This window comes from Cucurbita moschata, unplaced genomic scaffold (genome assembly GCF_002738365.1).
Source record: "Cucurbita moschata cultivar Rifu unplaced genomic scaffold, Cmos_1.0 Cmo_Scf00035, whole genome shotgun sequence".
Classification (NCBI taxonomy): Eukaryota; Viridiplantae; Streptophyta; class Magnoliopsida; order Cucurbitales; family Cucurbitaceae; genus Cucurbita; species Cucurbita moschata.
The window spans coordinates 2002549-2024120 of NW_019268551.1; the positions used below are offsets into that span (position 1 = coordinate 2002549).

Here is a 21572-nt window from a genome sequence, read left to right on the forward strand (position 1 = left end):
ATATATTATGTAAAGTAAGTTAATTATAACATATGAATGTATAGGGGAGAGTAATTATGATTAAGAAAATTATTCTAAAAACGTAGGAATATAATTAAAACATGCTATAAGATTTATTTGTTTTGAATTAATTGACATATTGTTTGGAGAAATTTATTTAATCTCGAAACATATTTTAGAAAATAGATCATAATACAATTTTATTTCTAATTATATCATTTGTGATTTGGTATACAATATTTCTAATTATATCATTTGTGATTTGGTACAGCAAAGGTAGAAAACAAAGAAGAGAAACCATGGAAAATTCAAAATCTCGAGATTGGACAACACTTGACTACGATGTTCTTGGTGTGATTCTCAACAAAATGGTGTCTCTCTACGATTATTTCCAATTCAGCTTGGTATGTAAGTCTTGGTATTTTCATGCATTACGCCACAAACACCAACGATCCATAATTGCCTCCAAGGTTCCTCAACTGGCGATGCTCATTGTTCCCTTAGAGGATGGTTTTGAAAAGCAGCATTGCTTATACGATCTCACTAGGAACATAGTTCGCTCGGTTGACTTCAAATTTTGCTTCAACAAAAGGTGTCGTGGTTCCTCTTTCGGTTGGTTGATCATGCGTGATGAGACACTCGGTATCGTTTTATTCAACCCTTTTTCTGGGACTGTGATTTATCTTCCTCCGGTTGCTACATATGATGACATTGAGTGGATTCCAGGCCACATAATTAAAGCAATACTAACCAAAGATCCATCGTTATATCCAAACGATTACATGGTTGTAGGTATCTTTGGTACATACAAAAGATTGTGTCTGATAAGAGCAAATGATAAAACTTGGACGTATTACTACCCAACACCAAACATTCCTTTTAATGATATTAATATTTGTGGTGATACTTTATATGCTACAGAATACTACTTGAATGTTTGGAAAGTTGAAGTTGAAAATAGTGAGGATGAAAGTTCATCTATTTGTATATCTGTAAAGATGGTCCACACAATAGAAATGGGGCACATGGTTACGTCGTATATTACAGAGTCTTCCAAAGGAGAGCTTTTGGTTGTTTTGAGGATATTAGACTCTGGAGAAGAACAGTTCGAGACAGTGGACTTTGAAGTTTACAAACTTATCCATGAGAATGAAGATGAGATGCGAAGGGCGGTAGAGATAAAGAGCTTAGATGGTGATGCTATTTTTATTGGCGACTCCCAGTCCATTTGTGTTTCAACTAAAGAATTTCCTTGATGTTTACCAAATCGTATATATTTCACCGATAATCGTTACGTTAATCTTGTTGTTGGGAAATTAGATGGAACTCAATATTTAGGTACATTCAACTTCGAAGATGGAAGCTTTGAAGACCAGTACATAGCAGATCCTGCACAAAAAAAATTTGCCTAGTCCTATATGGATCATCCCAACCATATGCTCCAAAGATTTGGATGGATGATTAAAATAAATTTGTAAGCAAATATTTAAGGATGTTGATTTATATATTTATAAATTGATTAATATATTTGTTGATGCTCTGTTTGTATCATTTGTGTGGTTTCTTCTCTTCTCCCTTCCTCCCTTCACTTACACACTGTCATGTATTATAGTAAAATTAAAATAAAATTTTATTTTTAAAATATATGGGTATACAAATAATTTTTGTTTATTTTTCGTTTTCTTCTACCGTCTAACATGTCTATCTTTCGACTAAAATTAGGAGTGAAAATGAGAGGGAATAAAGTCTGAGTGCCATCCGACCTCCCTCCCATCTGACCAGCTTATCACTGCACAATATAGTTCCGTTTGTCTGTTTATTTTTGGTATTCTTGTACTATCTAACTTACCAAAATTAGGAAACAAGTCTATTTCATTGGTGTAAAAAGGTTGTTTGCTTATTTATTTATTTATTTTATTTTATTTTTATGAAAAAACAATAAGTATGAGAGAGGAAACCATCATATCTTAGTATTCATTTACATAATTATTATATGAGTTATACAAAATTAACTACTATGTAGCTGACCATTCTTGCTCATCAAGCAATTTCCTCTATAAAGAATTGTTGTGTTCTTCCTTACATCACATCCATAACGCTCCTTTCACTGGTTATATTACTGAGCTTCCTTCTTGGTATGTCTCTCTATCTTTACCTTTCTATCAACAACAACACTCCATTGAAGGAGTAGGAAATAACATGTTTACCTTTTTACCAACAACAACAACACTCCATTGAAGGAGCCTTTCTACCAACAACAACACTTAATTGAAGGAGCAGGAAATAACATATTTTATTCGTTTGGTGGCGATTGGGACGGAGTACGACATTATCTACTATTACAGAATTCACAAGTGCAAGTATTCTATCAGCCCAACTTTCAACGCAAGTTGAAGTTCCCTTCAAAGAGCGACATGTAAATTCACCAAGAGAAACGCCATCATCGGTAGATAGATGACATACCTCAATCTTGGTCAGTCATTTATGTTGTTATTAAATAGTAAATTATCAACCTCTTATATTTGTTTAGTGAATATTATTATCGTTATTTTTAGTTGCCAAAGTATTATGATATTGTGAAAAACATTATGTTATGTTTGTTTGGTGAATATTATAGTTATTTTTAGTTGCTATAATATTATGTTATTGTGAAAAACATTATTTTATGTTTATTTGGTGAATATATTGTTATTTTCATTTGCTATAGTATTATGTTAGTGTGAAAAATATTATATTGTGTTTCTTTGGTGAATATTATACTTATCTTCAGTTGTTATAAAATTATGTTATTGTGAAAAACATTATGCTAAGATTGTTTGGTATATTATATTATGTATATGTATACATACATATATATGCATATACACACACATATATATATATGCACGTATATGTAGGTACATACACATTTTTATATAAAAATTGAGTAAAGAACACAATATCTGTAACGACCCGAAATTTTCTACTTAATTTAAGGTCGCTACTGTATACATACCATAAACATTGAATGCGGAAGACTTCATTTAAATTCCATAAAATATAACATTTGTCTTAAAACACAGCTATTGACTTACGTGTTTCGAAAACATCTTTAAAACGACACAAAAAAAGACTAAATAAAATGAATAAGAGTTTAAGTTAAAAACATCCTATTCTAGCCTAAGACAAAGAAAATAAATACCACTATCCTATGCATGTGCCATGGTCTCGAGTTGCGATGCCGTCGTCAGCCGTACAGAAATGTCTTGCCTTAACCTGAAACATGTAGTAGCACGTGATTTGAGTATTTAAAGAAATACTCAATAAGTGACCCCACTATTGGGGTTAAATGCAACAATCACATGCAATGAAATGATGGAATCTATCTTTCGTTTCGTTTTGTTTTCCCTACGGTGTAATCCTAATGGATAATCGTGGACGTGTACCATATACTCTACACATAGCCCATACGTGCGAATATGGGCTCACCAGCTAGTTCGCACACTGCTGGGCCACTGTCCTTAGCCGGTGGGCATACTCTAGGAGCCCCTTATGCCAGGATCCGTTAAAACTAGAACCGCCACGGAAGTGCTATGCAATGCATAACGATCATTGTCCTGCCATTGGATGTACGCGTCCATACCCTCGTGATGGGATGGGGGTATCCCCCAGATGCATGAACACACATAATGCATGAGGTCCCCCTATTTCTACATTTATCTTTAATGACCATAACCCACTATCACGTTCCATGCTTCATGTCATTCTCATTTTCAATTCACATTTCATACACATTTCTATCGGGGCTATGATTCCAGACAGTTTACCGTGTTTCATGTCATACAATTCACGCTGTTCACATTCACATATTCCATACAAACATGCAATAATCATTCACGGACCACATATCGTCACATGCATAACATATCACATCAAACTAAGCAGCATACATAGCATACATTCACGTTCACATGATTTCGTACTTAAGCACATTAAACTAGCATACAATTTAATGACACGTGCAAATCCACGGGCACGTGCCAACATACAGCAAAAAATGCGTAACCTACAACGAGTGAACCACTTACCTGGTTGGCCTTAGCCGAAGTATTCCTTAATTTTTTAACGTAAGCTCCCGTTCCTCGAGAACTACACCAAATGTTGCTAAAGTTTTCTTCTTCTCGCTTGTTCGTCACCTTTTGTTAGTATTTCACATTTTAATTAATAATCCAACTAACAGTGTGAAATACAGCTTTAAATGACTTCAATAAAAATCAAGTTATACGTTTTCATTGTTTCTCAATTATATAGGATAATAAAACTTAAAACTTAAATTAAAGATAAAATCTGCTGCAACTGAATAATCTTTACCAAATTAATTGCAATCTAATATGTTAGAAGGTATCATACTAATTGAATAATCTTTAAAAAAAAAATTAATTGCAATCTAACATGTTAGAAGATATCATAGGAAAAAAAATGTCAATTTTGGAGAAGTACTATATAAAGATTAGAATTTTTGTTTTATTTATTTTAGATTTTATGCTAAGATTTTATTTTGCTGCCAAAATGAAAAGATATTATGCTGCATTTATTATCGTTGGAAAACATTTATAGCAATGAAATTACTAATTTAATGGAAATGTCATAAAAACCTTTTATATTCCCATATACAACTCTCCTCCTTCCTTCTAAACAACTTTTGCTCTCCAAAGGTTTAGGGTTTTCCAGGGTGTCTGAGACTACGGACAAATCGAGAGGGTTAGCCAGAAAAAACGTGTGAGGTGGTTCTCTGGATTTTCTTCGGTGAGTGGCCGGAGGGAGAAGCGACCGAGGCTATCGGTGTTGAATATCGTTGCGCGTCGGTCGGAATAGGCGAGGGGAGTCGTCACATCGTCGGAATCGGGGTTATGACGTCGTCGTTGGCGGCGCAGCGACGATTAGGGTTTTCGCGAGATTTCGGGTAAGGAAGACGAAGGAAAACGGGTCGGGTTCACGTTTGGCCTCTGGACCAGCCCACGGAACGAACGCGGGCCCTGTGCCTTTCGGCCAACACAGACGCGCGCTGCAGCCTTGATCTCGGCTCCGCACGTGTCCTCTCGGCTCGGCTTGACGTGTACGGCGGCTCGGCTCTGTCAAATCCCGCAGCTCAGCTTGGCGGCTTAATGGGTCGGCTCGGCAGCTCGGCTTGGTGAATGGGTATCACTATAATATATCGATTCCAAGGTTTTTGGCCCTTCCGAAACCGTTTTTGCCCTTAGTTTTACCATCCGAGGTCAGTATGGCTCCTAAACGTTAAAGACAGATTAGGTCGAGGGTTTATTTTGATAAATAGCATGTGGTTTAGCTAGGGTACCTTATGAAAGGTTATAAATTTTTATGTGACCTTACTGTTGGAGTTAGCTTTCTACGTGTTATATGATGGTGCGTGCCCTGTGGCCCTTGCATACACCATATTTTATGTGATATGATTATGTGATGTATAGATTGTGTTGACCGTAGATTGTGTTTGTTAGGTGATGTATGAACTTGTGTTGACTGTTGATTGTCTATGTTATGTCATGAATGAGATGATAGTATTATATGCCATGAATATGTTGATTGATGTCATAGATACACGTAGAATTATCGAGTCATGTCCTGAGATGTTTATGCAACTGGAATGTTTATGTAATATGCCATGTAATGTAAGTCATATGAGATGTCATGTGATATAAGAAACGTAAATGTGATGTTAGCACTGCTTATGTAATGCCATGTTAGATATGTTAAGGGACCTCATGCATATATGTATGTCACGTGCATCGGGATTCTTCACCTTTATGATATGAAAGAATGAAATACGATATTTATGTTCGCCATGATATCATGCGGGCCCTTTTTTATTCTGTGGTGTCCGGCTACGTGTAACACGTTTTGCCCGACCAAGTCAGGCCCAGGGGATATGTTTAAGAGCCCGCCTGGTGGGTTCATGTGAACGTACATGGGCCATGTGTGAAGGAGTACCACACATCCAACCCTATCCGGAATAGAAAAGCGCCCAAGGCTATGAAAAGTTAGGTCCCGCTCATATGTTGCATGTGTTTGCATTCCTAACCCCAACAGTGGGGTGACTTATTAAGTATTTCATAAAATACTTAAGCCACGTGTTACCTACATTTTTCAGGTAGAGGCAAGGCGCCAATGTACGGTTGACGGTGGAGCTGAGGCCACCATGGAAGTTGGAGACGGGATATTTTTAGGAGTGTACTCTTATTAGACTATTTTAAGTTTTACATTGAGTATTCTTTCATTTGAATTTATTTCGAATTCAGTATTGAAGGATTATTTTCGGAGTTTAGGTTTCATTTTGAATTCATGAATATTTATGAAACTCTTTCAAGGTTATTTATCATGAGCTTTGGCTAGAGGTAGTATAAGATCTTGAAATCGATGGCGTCATTGGAATGTCAACGGCCTAGTCCACGGAGGAGGAGAAATTGGAGGTGCTAATTCAACGAGTAGTTCATGTCTGAGTCGAAGAGAGAAGCTGCGAGTGAGTCTCTCTCTCTTTCCATAATAGGTTTCGGGGGAGAAAGAAAGAGTGTGAAATGAGGAGCTATGGAGAATGTGAGGGTTTTTGGAGGGTGGTGTGATTGTAGGGTGCATGTTTAGATTTGTAACAATCACTTATATCATCGGTTGGATTAAGTTAATATATATATATATATATATATATTTTCTTTTCTTTTCTTTCACAAATAGGTATATACTTTCTGTTTTTGTATAAATTATTTTTTTTTTCGTTTTTGTTTAAAATATTTTCCCTTTCTTTTACAAATATATGTATATATTTTCTGTTTTAGTAAAAAATATATATATATATATTTGTTTAAAAAATATATATATATAGTTATTTTCTGTTTTTGTTGAGTAAATTAAATAATTTTTCTATTTAAATATATTATTTATTCTCGCCTCTTTTGAAGACATTAAAATTAAGACATATTACAACACACAATTATTCTTAAAAACAATTCTCCGTCTTAGTCTACTCACTAATTAGATGGTATGGTTATATATTCTATTTGATTATATTTTTTTATGGTTATAATTCCATCTTTTTTTTAATTTTTTTATGTTTATAATTCTATTTTATTATATATATTTTTTTATGATTAACATTCTATTTTATTTCTTGTAATTTGAGTGGACCAATTAATTCATAAGTTTCTAAATAAACATTAATTTGGTGAATGATGTTTGCAATAATATTTTTTAATATATTTATTTTTTTTTTCTAAAAATATTTGGTTCCAGATGTCTAACATATTTCTAAATAATTAATTTTAAACGTAATAGGTTCTAAATTTTAAAAATATCGATGTAACAAACGGATTAAATGAGAGGTAGAATAAAACAGAATCATATACAAATGACAGCAATCTAAAGAATAAGATGAATAAGAAAAGTTTAAAATAATTGAAAATGACTATATATACCAACAATTTGCACATTCCTTTTGGATGACTAAATCATAGGAGCTTCAAACTTAAAATGTGTTTTAGGTGGAACAATTAGGTGATGTCTTATATTTTAATTTTATTTTAAAATATACATGTGAGCATGTTTAGAAATAATTCAAGTATAATTTGAAATTGATTTTGCAAAAAAATTAAGTCTATAAATTCTGATCTACTTTTTGTCCGTGGGCCTGGGCTGAAGTAGAAATGTGGGCTTTCGAGAATTGGGCCTGGGCCGAAGCAGAACTTCTGACGGGCTTCACGTGCGTGTGAGCAGGCTGGGGCTGGCGTGCCTGCGAGCGAAAACTCTGGGCCTGGGCCGAAGAGAATTGTGGGCTTCATCATCTCTCATTCCTCACAACTGGGCTTTACCATCTCTCTGGGCCTCACAACTGGGCTTGACCTGTATTCCTCACAACTGAGCTGGGTTCTTCGTTACCATCTCTCTACGATTATCTCCAAATTCAGCTTGGTATGTAAGTCTTGGTATTTTCTTGCATTACGCCACAAACACCAACGATCCATAATTGCCTCCAAGGTTCATCAACTGCCGATGCTCATTGTTCCCTCGAAGGATGGTCCTGAAAAGCAGCATTGCTTATACGATCTCACTACGAACATAGTTCGCTCGGTTGACTTCAAATTTTACTTTAACAAAAGGTGTTGTGGTTCCTCTTTCGGTTGGTTGATCATGCGTGATGAGACACTCGGTATCGTTTTATTCAACCCTTTTTCTGGGGCTGTGATTTATCTTCCTCCGGTTGCTACATATGATGACATTGAGTGGATTCCAGGCCACATAATTAAAGCAATACTAACCAAAGATCCATCGTTATATCCAAACGATTACATGGTTGTAAGTATCTTTGGTACATACAAAAGATTGTATCTGATAAGAGCAAATGATAAAACTTGGACGTATTACTACCCAACACCAAACATTCCTTTTAATGATATTAATATTTGTGGTGATACTTTATATGCTACAGAATACTACTTGAATGTTTGGAAAGTTGAAGTTGAAAATAGTGAGGATGAAAGTTCATCTATTTGTATATCTGTAAAGATGGTCCACACAATAGAAATGGGGCACATGGTTACGTCGTATATTACAGAGTCTTCCAAAGGAGAGCTTTTGATTGTTTTGAGGATATTAGACTCTGGAGAAGAACAATTCGAGACGGTGGGCTTTGAAGTTTACAAACTTATCCATGAGAATGAAGATGAGATGCGAAGGGCGGTAGAGGTGAAGAGCTTAGATGGTGGTGCTATTTTTATTGGCGACTCTCAGTCCATTTGTGTTTCAACTAAAGAATTTGCTGGATGTTTACCCAACCGTATATATTTCACCGATAATCGTTACGTTAATCTTGTTGTTGGGAAATTAGATGGAACTCAAGATTTAGGTGTATTCAACTTCGAAGATGGAAGCTTTGAAGACCATTACATAGCAGATCCTGCACAAAAAAATTTACCGAGTCCCATGTGGATCATCCCAACCATATGCTCCAAAGATTTGGATGATTAAAATTAATTTGTAAGCAAATATTTAAGGATGTTGATTTATATATTTATAAATTGATTAATATATTTGTTGATGCTCTCTTTGTATCATTTGTGTGGTTTCTTCTCTTCTCCCTTCCTTCCTCCCTTCACTTCCACACTGTCATGTATTATATTAAAATTAAAATAAAATTTTATTTTTAAAATTATGTGTATACAAATAATTTTAGTTTAAAAAATGGGTTTTGCAAAAAATTAAGCCTATAGAAATATATTTTGTTTTGCCCGTGGGCCTGGGCCGAAGCAGAGCTTCTGACGGACTTCGCGTGCGTGTGAGCAGAGGCTGGGGCTGACGTGCCTGCGAGCGGGATGTGGGCCGAGCGTTTGGGCCGAGACAACTGGGCTTGACTTCATATCAAAAGTCCATGCTGGGCCATAATTTAAAAAGCTGGGCCAATTTTGAAATTAATGTAATGCAAGATAGAGCTTGATTTCTTCCTTTAAAAGTGCTAGGGAATGTGGTATTATAGTAAAAAAGTGAGCAATGCATTTTTTTCAAAACTTTTTTCCACCCAAAAACGTTATAAACTCTCTCTATATATATATTAATTATAAACTTTCGAATTTAACTAATAAAAAAAAAATAAAAAATAAAAAACTATTTAACACAAATTTTTAAAATTTAAAATTTATTATGCACATCTTAAAATTTTAAAAAATATACACAAATCATTTAAAAAAAAGAAAAAAAAGGTTACAGTTTAAGAAGAAAGAATAGATGTATAAACTCAGTTTAAGAAGAAAGAACATAAGTAAAAGTTGAGAGACGAGAACCCGATAACATAAAGAGAGAGGTTGATAATTCTACATACACGGCGTAATTAACCAAATTACATAATAGTAACAATAATATCTACAAAACAAACACAACACAACACAATGTTTTTCACAACAAGCAACTGAAAATATAAGTAATATTCACCACAAACAAACATAACAGAAGTTCATAATTTACTATTTAATAAAAACATAAATGGCTCACCCAGATTGAGCTATCTACCATCATGTCTCTCCTCTTGGTGTGAGCTATCTACCCGATTTAAAATACGAAAGGCTTTTACCAGACTGGTTCAACTCTTGAAGTCGGGCCCGTATGAATGAAAGGGGGTGGGCAGGTGGGCTAAACCAACCAAAGTATGATGGCAGACTACTTGAAAAGCAGGATAGAAATCATATTATAATAACAATACACTAGTAGTGATTTTTAGAAGAGAAAAAATTTCATCCATGATCATTCAAAATATAGGAAGTAGAAACCCCCCAATCACCGGAACTTATCTAGTTATTAATTAATGATGAAAGACTACTATATGAAGGACTACGATGCGTACTCGATGAACCCCGTAATCGTAAGAAAGTAAGTTTTTTTTAGCTATGGGCCAACCAAAAGAAAAATTTGGATAGGATATTATAGGATCTCCCCCTTTCACAATCGTACGTGAAAGTTTCATTTCCTCCGGCTCAAGTAGTTACATCAAATAAAGGAGTTCCCACTTTCAAATTCTATAAAACCCCCAACTACTCTTTGCTCAAGTTCTCGGAACATCTTTTCGGAACCATGAAAAGGGTAGCCCACACAAACATTTGCACGACAAAAGATATGTGCACTGTAGAAAGGCACAAAAGACCTATCCACCAATACAAAGGAAGTAAAGATGGAAAAAAGGTTAAAGGTAAAAATTGAAGTAACTGGAAAAGTAAGCAGTATTTTTTAAAAACTAATCATAAAAAAATAAATTAAAAATTTAAGGGACACCAAATTTACCAAAATAATCCTATAAAGTGGCAAATTATAAAAATAATGTTAAAAATTATGAATTTGGAAAAATGGTCTTGTACTTAATTAAATTGAAAATTAAGTCCAAAATAATCCTATAAAGTGGCAAATTATAAAAATAATGTTAAAAATTATGAATTTGGAAAAATGGTCTTGTACTTAATTAAATTGAAAATTAAGTCCAAAATAATCCTATAAAGTGGCAAATTATAAAAATAATGTTAAAAATTATGAATTTGGAAAAATGGTCTTGTACTTAATTAAATTGAAAATTAAGTCCAAAATAATCCTATAAAGTGGCAAATTATAAAAATAATGTTAAAAATTATGAATTTGGAAAAATGGTCTTGTACTTAATTAAATTGAAAATTAAGTCCAAAATAATCCTATAAAGTGGCAAATTATAAAAATAATGTTAAAAATTATGAATTTGGAAAAATGGTCTTGTACTTAATTAAATTGAAAATTAAGTCCAAAATAATCCTATAAAGTGGCAAATTATAAAAATAATGTTAAAAATTATGAATTTGGAAAAATGGTCTTGTACTTAATTAAATTGAAAATTAAGTCCAAAATAATCCTATAAAGTGGCAAATTATAAAAATAATGTTAAAAATTATGAATTTGGAAAAATGGTCTTGTACTTAATTAAATTGAAAATTAAGTCCAAAATAATCCTATAAAGTGGCAAATTATAAAAATAATGTTAAAAATTATGAATTTGGAAAAATGGTCTTGTACTTAATTAAATTGAAAATTAAGTCCAAAATAATCCTATAAAGTGGCAAATTATAAAAATAATGTTAAAAATTATGAATTTGGAAAAATGGTCTTGTACTTAATTAAATTGAAAATTAAGTCCAAAATAATCCTATAAAGTGGCAAATTATAAAAATAATGTTAAAAATTATGAATTTGGAAAAATGGTCTTGTACTTAATTAAATTGAAAATTAAGTCCAAAATAATCCTATAAAGTGGCAAATTATAAAAATAATGTTAAAAATTATGAATTTGGAAAAATGGTCTTGTACTTAATTAAATTGAAAATTAAGTCCAAAATAATCCTATAAAGTGGCAAATTATAAAAATAATGTTAAAAATTATGAATTTGGAAAAATGGTCTTGTACTTAATTAAATTGAAAATTAAGTCCAAAATAATCCTATAAAGTGGCAAATTATAAAAATAATGTTAAAAATTATGAATTTGGAAAAATGGTCTTGTACTTAATTAAATTGAAAATTAAGTCCAAAATAATCCTATAAAGTGGCAAATTATAAAAATAATGTTAAAAATTATGAATTTGGAAAAATGGTCTTGTACTTAATTAAATTGAAAATTAAGTCCAAAATAATCCTATAAAGTGGCAAATTATAAAAATAATGTTAAAAATTATGAATTTGGAAAAATGGTCTTGTACTTAATTAAATTGAAAATTAAGTCCAAAATAATCCTATAAAGTGGCAAATTATAAAAATAATGTTAAAAATTATGAATTTGGAAAAATGGTCTTGTACTTAATTAAATTGAAAATTAAGTCCAAAATAATCCTATAAAGTGGCAAATTATAAAAATAATGTTAAAAATTATGAATTTGGAAAAATGGTCTTGTACTTAATTAAATTGAAAATTAAGTCCAAAATAATCCTATAAAGTGGCAAATTATAAAAATAATGTTAAAAATTATGAATTTGGAAAAATGGTCTTGTACTTAATTAAATTGAAAATTAAGTCCAAAATAATCCTATAAAGTGGCAAATTATAAAAATAATGTTAAAAATTATGAATTTGGAAAAATGGTCTTGTACTTAATTAAATTGAAAATTAAGTCCAAAATAATCCTATAAAGTGGCAAATTATAAAAATAATGTTAAAAATTATGAATTTGGAAAAATGGTCTTGTACTTAATTAAATTGAAAATTAAGTCCAAAATAATCCTATAAAGTGGCAAATTATAAAAATAATGTTAAAAATTATGAATTTGGAAAAATGGTCTTGTACTTAATTAAATTGAAAATTAAGTCCAAAATAATCCTATAAAGTGGCAAATTATAAAAATAATGTTAAAAATTATGAATTTGGAAAAATGGTCTTGTACTTAATTAAATTGAAAATTAAGTCCAAAATAATCCTATAAAGTGGCAAATTATAAAAATAATGTTAAAAATTATGAATTTGGAAAAATGGTCTTGTACTTAATTAAATTGAAAATTAAGTCCAAAATAATCCTATAAAGTGGCAAATTATAAAAATAATGTTAAAAATTATGAATTTGGAAAAATGGTCTTGTACTTAATTAAATTGAAAATTAAGTCCAAAATAATCCTATAAAGTGGCAAATTATAAAAATAATGTTAAAAATTATGAATTTGGAAAAATGGTCTTGTACTTAATTAAATTGAAAATTAAGTCCAAAATAATCCTATAAAGTGGCAAATTATAAAAATAATGTTAAAAATTATGAATTTGGAAAAATGGTCTTGTACTTAATTAAATTGAAAATTAAGTCCAAAATAATCCTATAAAGTGGCAAATTATAAAAATAATGTTAAAAATTATGAATTTGGAAAAATGGTCTTGTACTTAATTAAATTGAAAATTAAGTCCAAAATAATCCTATAAAGTGGCAAATTATAAAAATAATGTTAAAAATTATGAATTTGGAAAAATGGTCTTGTACTTAATTAAATTGAAAATTAAGTCCAAAATAATCCTATAAAGTGGCAAATTATAAAAATAATGTTAAAAATTATGAATTTGGAAAAATGGTCTTGTACTTAATTAAATTGAAAATTAAGTCCACCCCACACTGATTTAGCAATATCATACGACCAAAAATTTTTGTATATTTTTTATAATAAAATAATGATTGTTTTGGAAATAACTATTTTATTAACTGAATTCAAATTTGAAAAAGATTAAATAGTTCGTAATTTTTCATGTTTTAAATTTTGAATTAAAATTAAATCTGATAAAAAATATTATAAAAGATTTTATCCTAAAATAACAAAAAGAGAAAAATATATACTAAAATAAAATGAAAAAGAAGGGAAAAAATCATTTTAAAAAAACTGAATATATATAATACATAAAAAAAAATGGAAAAAGGAAAAAGAAAATGGTTTACTCCGATCCAACGGATGAGATCCACGTTTGTCATAAATGTGTAAACATACACCGTCGGATCACATAGCATTTTAAATTCGTTCTCACTCTTCCTTCTAAATGTGTACCATTAGCTTTCTTTTTTGACATATTATTATTAGATTTCGAGAACTCGAACATATATCTTATTTTAATTATATTATTAAAATTATTTTTTTGAAAAAAAAAGATAAATATAAATGGTAGAGTTGAGGGAAATTATTTGTATTATATATATATAATTGATTTGAGTACATATCTACCTTCTTTTTTTCATTTGATTGTTTCACATAAATAATGTTTTGCGGTAAGACTTTCCTTTTTTGTTTAAATATTTTTTTCCTTTTATTATTTTGGTTTCCATGGTATACATATATTTTTTTTATTATTATTTACTCGAATCAAATATTTCCTAATTTAAATATTTTTTTTTTTGTTAATTGTTTTAGGTATAAAATAACTCACGATTTCACACAAATGTGATTGAGGAATTTTAAGTCTCCAATACACCCTATAAAACTGAAGTATTGATTTTTCTAGATCGAACGAATTCTTTGTCCTTGTCGGCTCACTACGGTACCTATCTCTGCCTTCATTATGTTTTAATTTTTTTTTGTATAATTTAAATTCTCTGCTTATGTTTTAATTTTTATTATTTTTATTATTTTTTTTTTTGTATAAATTTAAATTCTAACGCTTTTTTCGTGTGCGTGTCCTTGTTTTTGTCATAATTGGTCGCCCACCTTTTTACCAGTTATAATTTTTAAATATTTGATTAAGTTTATTTTAAAATATTTTTAAAATATTTTTATCAATTATTTGTTTTAAATATAAACAATTTTAACAGTTTTGTCAAATACTAAGTTTTATTTTTTTACTAAAATTAGGAGTAGGGATGTACATTTAACCTGACAATCCAGGCAACTTGAATCGAGTCAGGTTATGTTCATTTTTGTGAACCTGAATGAGTTATTTCAAGTTAATGTTGCTAAAATTCGAGTTAACCCGAACTGAAAATAAATTTACAAAGTACTTAAGATTTCTGACTTCCCCCTATTACTATAACCCCATGTTCTTTTATTTTCTTTAAAAAAATCACACTTTTGCCGACTCACAATTTTCCTTTTTATTTTTCTTATACACCTCAGCTGAAATTATTTTCTATTTTTTATTGTTTTGTTTAATTTTTTATATATTTTTTAAGTTTCTTTTATATTATTTTATAACATTATTATTTTTATTTTTTTAAAAAAATCACACTTTAGGCCTACCCACACGTTTTTCCTTTTTATTATTTTCCCTATTTTCCTTATTATTTTCCTTTGTATGAACAGCTGAAATTATTTTCCTTTTTTTTTTATTGTTTTGTTTAATTTCTTTATATTTTTTAGTTTCTTTTATATTATTTTATTACATCATTATTTTCCTTATTATTTTATTACATCATTATTACACTTTATGCCTGCGCACACGTTTTCCTTTTTATATTTTCCTTATTATTTTTCTCTTTTTTTGTTTAATTTCTTTTATATTATTCTATATTATTCTATATTACATCATTATTTTCCTTTTTGTTTAATTCCTTTTTTAGTTTATTCTATATTATTTTATAACGTTATTATTTTTATTTTCTTTGAAAAAATCACGCTTTATGCTATGGTTTGACCTAGCTTTTTTTATTTTTTTTCTTTAATTTCTTTTATATTTTTTAGTTTTTTCTATATTATTTTTATTTTCTTTCAAAAAAATCACATTTATGCCTACGCTCGAGATGAAAAAATCACATTTAGTTTATTTTATATTATTTTATTAGATTATTTTTTTATTTTTTTAAATCACACTATATACTCCGTTTAATTTCTTTTATATTTTTTTAGTTTATTTTATATTATTTTATTACATTATTATTTTTATTTTTAGCTGAAATTATTTTCATTTTTATTGTTTTGTTTAATTTCTTTTATATTTTTTTTAGATTCTTTTATATTATTTTATTACATTATTAATTTTATTTTCTTTAAAAAATCACAATTTATACTATTTTTATATACATTATCTATAATATGTAATCTAAATTATAAATCATTTTGCACAGGAGTTGTATAAGCTAAATTATAAAAATTATTAGTTGAATTACATATTTTATTTTTTATAAACATTTTATCTTTCATTAAATTAAATCTATAAATATATTTTGCAAAGCAAGTTAATTATAACATGGGAATGAATGTGTTGGGAGAGTAATTATGATTAAAAAAATTATTCTAACGTAGGAAAATAATTAAAATCTTATAAGGCATGCTATAACATTTATTTGTTTTGAATTAATTAACACATTGTTTAGAGAAATTTATTTAATCTCCAAACATATTTTAGAAAATATGTCCTAATACGATTTATTTCTAATCATATCATTTGTGATTTGGTACAGAAAAGGTATAAAACAAGGAAGAGAAACCATGGAAAATTCAAAATTTAGAGATTGGACTGCACTTGACTACGATGTTCTTGGTGTGATTCTCAACAAAATGGTGTCTCTCTATGATTATCTCCAATTCAGCATTGTATGTAAGTCTTGGTATTTTGTTGCATTACGACACAAACACCAACGATCCATAATTACTTCCAAGTTTCCTCAACTGCCGATGCTCATCGTTCCCTCGAAAAATGGTCTTGAAAAGCAGCATTGCTTATACGACCCCAGAAAAAATAGAACCCGTCCTGTTGACTTCAAATTTTGCTTCAACAAAAGGTGTTGTGGCTCCTCTTTTGGTTGGTTGATCATGTGTGAAGAGACACTTAATCTTACTTTATTCAACCCTTTTTCTGGGACTGTGATTTGTCTTCCTTCCATTTTCATAGATGATGAACCTGATTATGCCCCAGACCGCATAGTTAAAGCTATATTAACCAAAGATCCATCGTTATATCCAAACGATTATATGGTTGTAGCTATCTATAGTTCATATTCAAGGTTATGCCTTATGAGAGCAAATGATAAGAGTTGGACGTATTCGTACCCAGAACCAAATATTCCTTTTAAGGATATTAATGTTTCTAGTGATACTTTATATGCTACGGAAAATAATATGATGGTTTGGAAAGTTGAAGTTAAGAATAGAGATGATGAAAGTTCATCGATTTCTATTTCTTTAAAGATGGTCCACGCTAAAAGAACCAATGATTTCGTTGTATCCTATATTACAGAGTCTTCCAAAGGAGAGCTTTTGTTAGTTTTGAGGTCAATATCTGAAGAGGATTCACAATTGGAGACTACCAAGTTTAAAGTCTACAAACTTATTGATGAGTGTGAAAATGACATGCTAAGGGCCGTAAAGTTGAAGAGTTTAGATGGAGATGCTATGTTTATCGGAGACTCTCAATCCATCTGTGTATCAACTAAGTATTTTCCTAAATGTTTACCAAATTGTATATATTTTATCAATGGTTACTACAATTATATTCCGAATTTAGAACAAGATTCAGGGATATTCAACCTAGAAGATAAAAGATTTGCGAACCACTACATACGAGATCCTGCACACAAGAATTTACCTCAGCCCATTTGGATCATTCCAACAATATGTTCCAAAGATTTTGAAGATTAAGATTCATATTTATTTGTATTAGGATTTTGAAGATTAAGATTCATATTTATTTGTATTAGGATATATTTTATCAATGGTTACTACAATTATATTCCGAATTTAGAACAAGATTCAGGGATATTCAACCTAGAAGATAAAAGATTTGCGAACCACTACATACGAGATCCTGCACACAAGAATTTACCTCAGCCCATTTGGATCATTCCAACAATATGTTCCAAAGATTTTGAAGATTAAGATTCATATTTATTTGTATTAGGATTTTGAAGATTAAGATTCATATTTATTTGTATTAGGATATATTTTTTTTATATTATTATTTCTCTTTTATTCTATTATCTATTGTAATCTAAGACGGAGAATGTTTGAATATAGAAAATTTGTTGAAGCTTTTGTTTGCATTTAATACACTAGTTTATTAGTTTCATTTAATATTTATTCTCAGGAAGAAAGTTTATATATTTAGATTCCTAAATTGTCTATCCATACAACAAATATAAACATTTATCAATTTTATCCTTATAAATTTCTACGATTAAAATAATTTATCGAGTATAAAAATAATGTATGTGTGATGATATAAAAATTATATAGTATAAAAAAAATTATATTTCAATTAATTTATATATTTTTTAATAGATATGTGACACTGAATGTATAAGCCAATAAGATTAGTATGAAGGGCCAATACGATATATGACGGAGTGTAAATGTGGAAACAGGGAAGAGTGTAAATTAGTCCGCATTCACGAATAAAATTTGTTGAAGCCTCGGGCCCAACCCAAAGTAGAAGTCAAGTGGCCCAAATCTGAAGCCCAAGCTAACAAGGAAAGCCAGGCCCAACCCAAAGTAGAAGTCAGGTATTTATTTTTCTTTTTCTTTTATTTTATAAATATTGTATATATATTCCATTTTGTACAAAAAAAAAAAAAAAAATTCATTTTTCCTTTTTCTGTTATTAACAGTTATTTATTTATTTATTTATTTTAGTTTAAAAGATTTTTTTCTTTTTTATAATTTATTTTTAAAAAATAAAAAAGAAACATTAAAAAATGTCTCCAGAGGTAATAATTTATTTTTAAAAAATTTATAGATTAAAATAAACAAGAAGTTAAAATTATAGATTAAAATAAGCTTAAAATGACCCTTTTCGATTGGGAGAAGAACAGAATAATACTTCTAACTACAAGGAACAAAATGAGATTTTAGAGTTAAAATTACAAAAAAAATATATATATAGAAAATGTCTCAGCAAACCCGGACAAAGTCATGTAGTTGTAAACTTCCAAACAACACCTTAAAAAAAATGCATTGTTTGAAAATATATAAAAATTAATTACAGAAACTACCTTTGTTACTAAATACAGAAACAGAAACTAACTTTCATCTTTTTGTTCCAATATACAGAAACTAACTTTCATCTTTTTTGTTAACACAGCAGCAGTAATCATCTTGCATTAAACTAAAATAAAATAAAATAAAAAGAATAACACCGCCAATCACATATATCATATATATTTCATCAGATAGATAAAACATTACATTCCTAAGTAACGCGTTAGGTAATACACGGAGTTATTCACAATGAGCAGATTCATACTTTAGATTCATACTTCAGATTAAGAGAAGAAAGACACAACAGATAAATATAGATAGATAGGGGTGGTGAGACCGTTGATTTATTATTTGTGGTTATCCTTTTCTTGATGAGACCACATGTCTCTCTTCGACTTATACTTCACCGAGCACGTTGGACAAACAAAATATTTTCCATTGTGGTGACTTTGGTGGTTAAGTATGCTCTTCTCAACAACTTCATGCAAACACACCGGACAGATTACCATCTTTTTCTCCTTCTTCTCCTTTTTTTCCTTCCCCTTCTTCCCCTTCTTGCTGCTGTTCTCTTCCCTCCACTCCCATTGGTTCTCTTCCATAAGAGAATCAAAGATAATGGACAGAAAAGAAAAGGAGAGAGCTGGACAATGAAATATGGACAGAAAAGAAAAGAAAACCAGGGAATACAGACAGAAAAATAAAAGAAGAAGAAAGCTGGAGGGAATACAGACAGAAAAATAAAAGAAGAAGAAAGCTGGAGAGTGTGGCATGAGAGCAAGTGTATTTTATAGAAGGAAGGAGGAAAGATGGAAGTTGATGGTGAAAGAGAGAGGCTGTTGATCTCCTCTGATTTTGTTCTCTTTTTGTTCTCATTGTTTTGACCAAATGGGGATGCCGCAGACAGTGAAGACAGTGATATTTTACTAGGGGTGGTGGAAGAAGAACGGCTAAGATGATTTCTACCCAAATTTTAGAATCCATGATACCGTCTCTCTTTTATCACACAATGAAGAGTTTGGGTTCTTCAAGAATGGAAGTGTTTAAAAGTAATTGTTTAGGCAAATGAGTCCCAAAATGCCTAAAAATGGAGGAGAAAATGAGGTTTAAAATGGGATTTTGAAGCTTGACTACACCAAAAACCAATTGTGGGGGAGGTGGTGGCAAGAGTTTAAGGCTGTGGGATGACAGGTGACTAGCACAAATGTGGCACTCTTGATATTTGGTGGAAAGTTAAGTGTTAATTTAGCCTAATAAATTGATTAACTTTTAAAATTTGCATCAAACTGGCTATCACTCGATAGATCTTAAAGGGGCAAGAAAATGCTTATAAAGAAGACAACACAGCCATTAGAAGAAGAGAATTCTTTCCGAACTTTCATCAAACAGTTTGCTGATATGACCTTAAATTAAGAAATCAAAGCCATTAGAAGAAGAGAATTCTTTCAGGACTTTCATCAAACAGCTTGCGGATATGGCCTTAAATTAACAAATGAAAGCCAATTGAAGAAGAAAATCCTTTAGAGGAATTTCATCAAACAGCTTGTGGGCATGACCTTAAATTAAATTAAGACATCAACACTAACCTTGTCTCTATCTTCATTCTTAGCTTGTGGGAATCTCAGCCGTATAATTCCATTTACAGCAAAATTTTCTCACCCTGTTTTAAGAAAGAAAAAAAAAATCAAGAAAATATCAGGAATTTCATACACAAAAGATTTCGCTCATCCAAAACCGACTATTTTTGCCATCAATTTTCAATTCAAAGAAAACCGACTATAATATTCATCAAGTTCTTCCTATCAAACTTGTTAATTTTCGAAAAATGGGAAATGATAAACAAAATCGCTAACCTTACATGTGAGCTGAGTTGCTTGCATGTCTTCTCCGCATAGTGTTTCACATTCCCACCAAATACTTGTGATTGAAAGATGCTCAAAAACTGGTGACTGCATAATTCGAAGAAAACCAAAGTAGAAGAGTAATTCTTCAACCGAAATCGGGGTGCACAGCGGGGTATTCATCTCTTTACGCATTTGTTTGATGATAGCTGATTTACAAAAATATATATATATATTAAGAGGAACAGAGAGTGGGGAAGGATATTTATTATTTTTATTATTATTTGTTGTTTTCGACGCTTTGAAACGAAAACGTTGGGCTAGCCCAAAACCAAACCAGCCCAAAAGGAAATTCGAGCCCAATAAGACTGTGCTCATCGTAAATGAGATTATTTATCCGAATTTAAATAATCTAACTTTCACATTTTTCATTCGTTCTTTTTTTAATTTTCATATAAATAAAATTTTATCTCCCTCCCTACAATATTGTGTATTTAATATTGAAATAAAATTAAAAAAAAAAAAAAAAAACTGTAATAGTGTATAAAATACCGATTTATGATGATTTAATCATTATTATAAAAAAAATATAATTAAATTAATAGAATTGATAGAATTTTTAACAATTAAATATTTTTAGAATTAATATTCTCCCGTGTTTATTAGCTCTCATCCATATACTAATTTTATTCGTTCATATATTGGCTAACCTTTTTCATTCATATATTCGAATGTCACGTCCATTATGTTTTGTCTTTGTTGGTCACTGAACCATATTTTACTGAAAGAAGCCGCCCTACGTAAAATTATTCTCGTAAAACACAT

The 21572-nt window shown here is 30.2% G+C and overlaps 3 protein-coding genes and 1 long non-coding RNA gene across 5 annotated transcripts; 3 read left to right on the top strand and 1 right to left on the bottom strand.

The window, feature by feature from the left end:
* Positions 1-299: 299 nt before the first annotated feature.
* LOC111431008 lies at positions 300-1256 on the top strand. Its single transcript, XM_023067496.1, has one exon. It carries the CDS (start codon positions 300-302, stop codon positions 1254-1256), a length of 957 nt encoding a protein of 318 aa, XP_022923264.1.
* A 6778-nt stretch (positions 1257-8034) lies between these two features.
* LOC111431009 (F-box protein At4g35733-like) lies at positions 8035-9009 on the top strand. The gene has a single exon (XM_023067497.1). It carries the CDS (start codon positions 8035-8037, stop codon positions 9007-9009), a length of 975 nt encoding a protein of 324 aa, XP_022923265.1.
* A 7416-nt stretch (positions 9010-16425) lies between these two features.
* On the top strand, positions 16426-17574 carry LOC111431011 (probable F-box protein At1g65740). The gene has a single exon (XM_023067498.1). The coding sequence runs from the start codon at positions 16426-16428 to the stop codon at positions 17572-17574; it is 1149 nt and encodes a 382-aa protein (XP_022923266.1).
* Positions 17575-19009: 1435 nt separating this feature from the next.
* On the bottom strand, positions 19010-20959 carry LOC111431105. 2 transcript variants are annotated; one of them, XR_002708442.1, is made up of 3 exons: positions 20760-20959; positions 20493-20566; positions 19010-19036 (listed from the first exon to the last, which is right to left on the bottom strand). It is a non-coding gene; the product is annotated as an uncharacterized LOC111431105 (long non-coding RNA). The 2 variants fall into 2 exon arrangements; XR_002708441.1 differs by lacking the exon at positions 19010-19036 and adding an exon at positions 19156-19501.
* Positions 20960-21572: the final 613 nt, after the last annotated feature.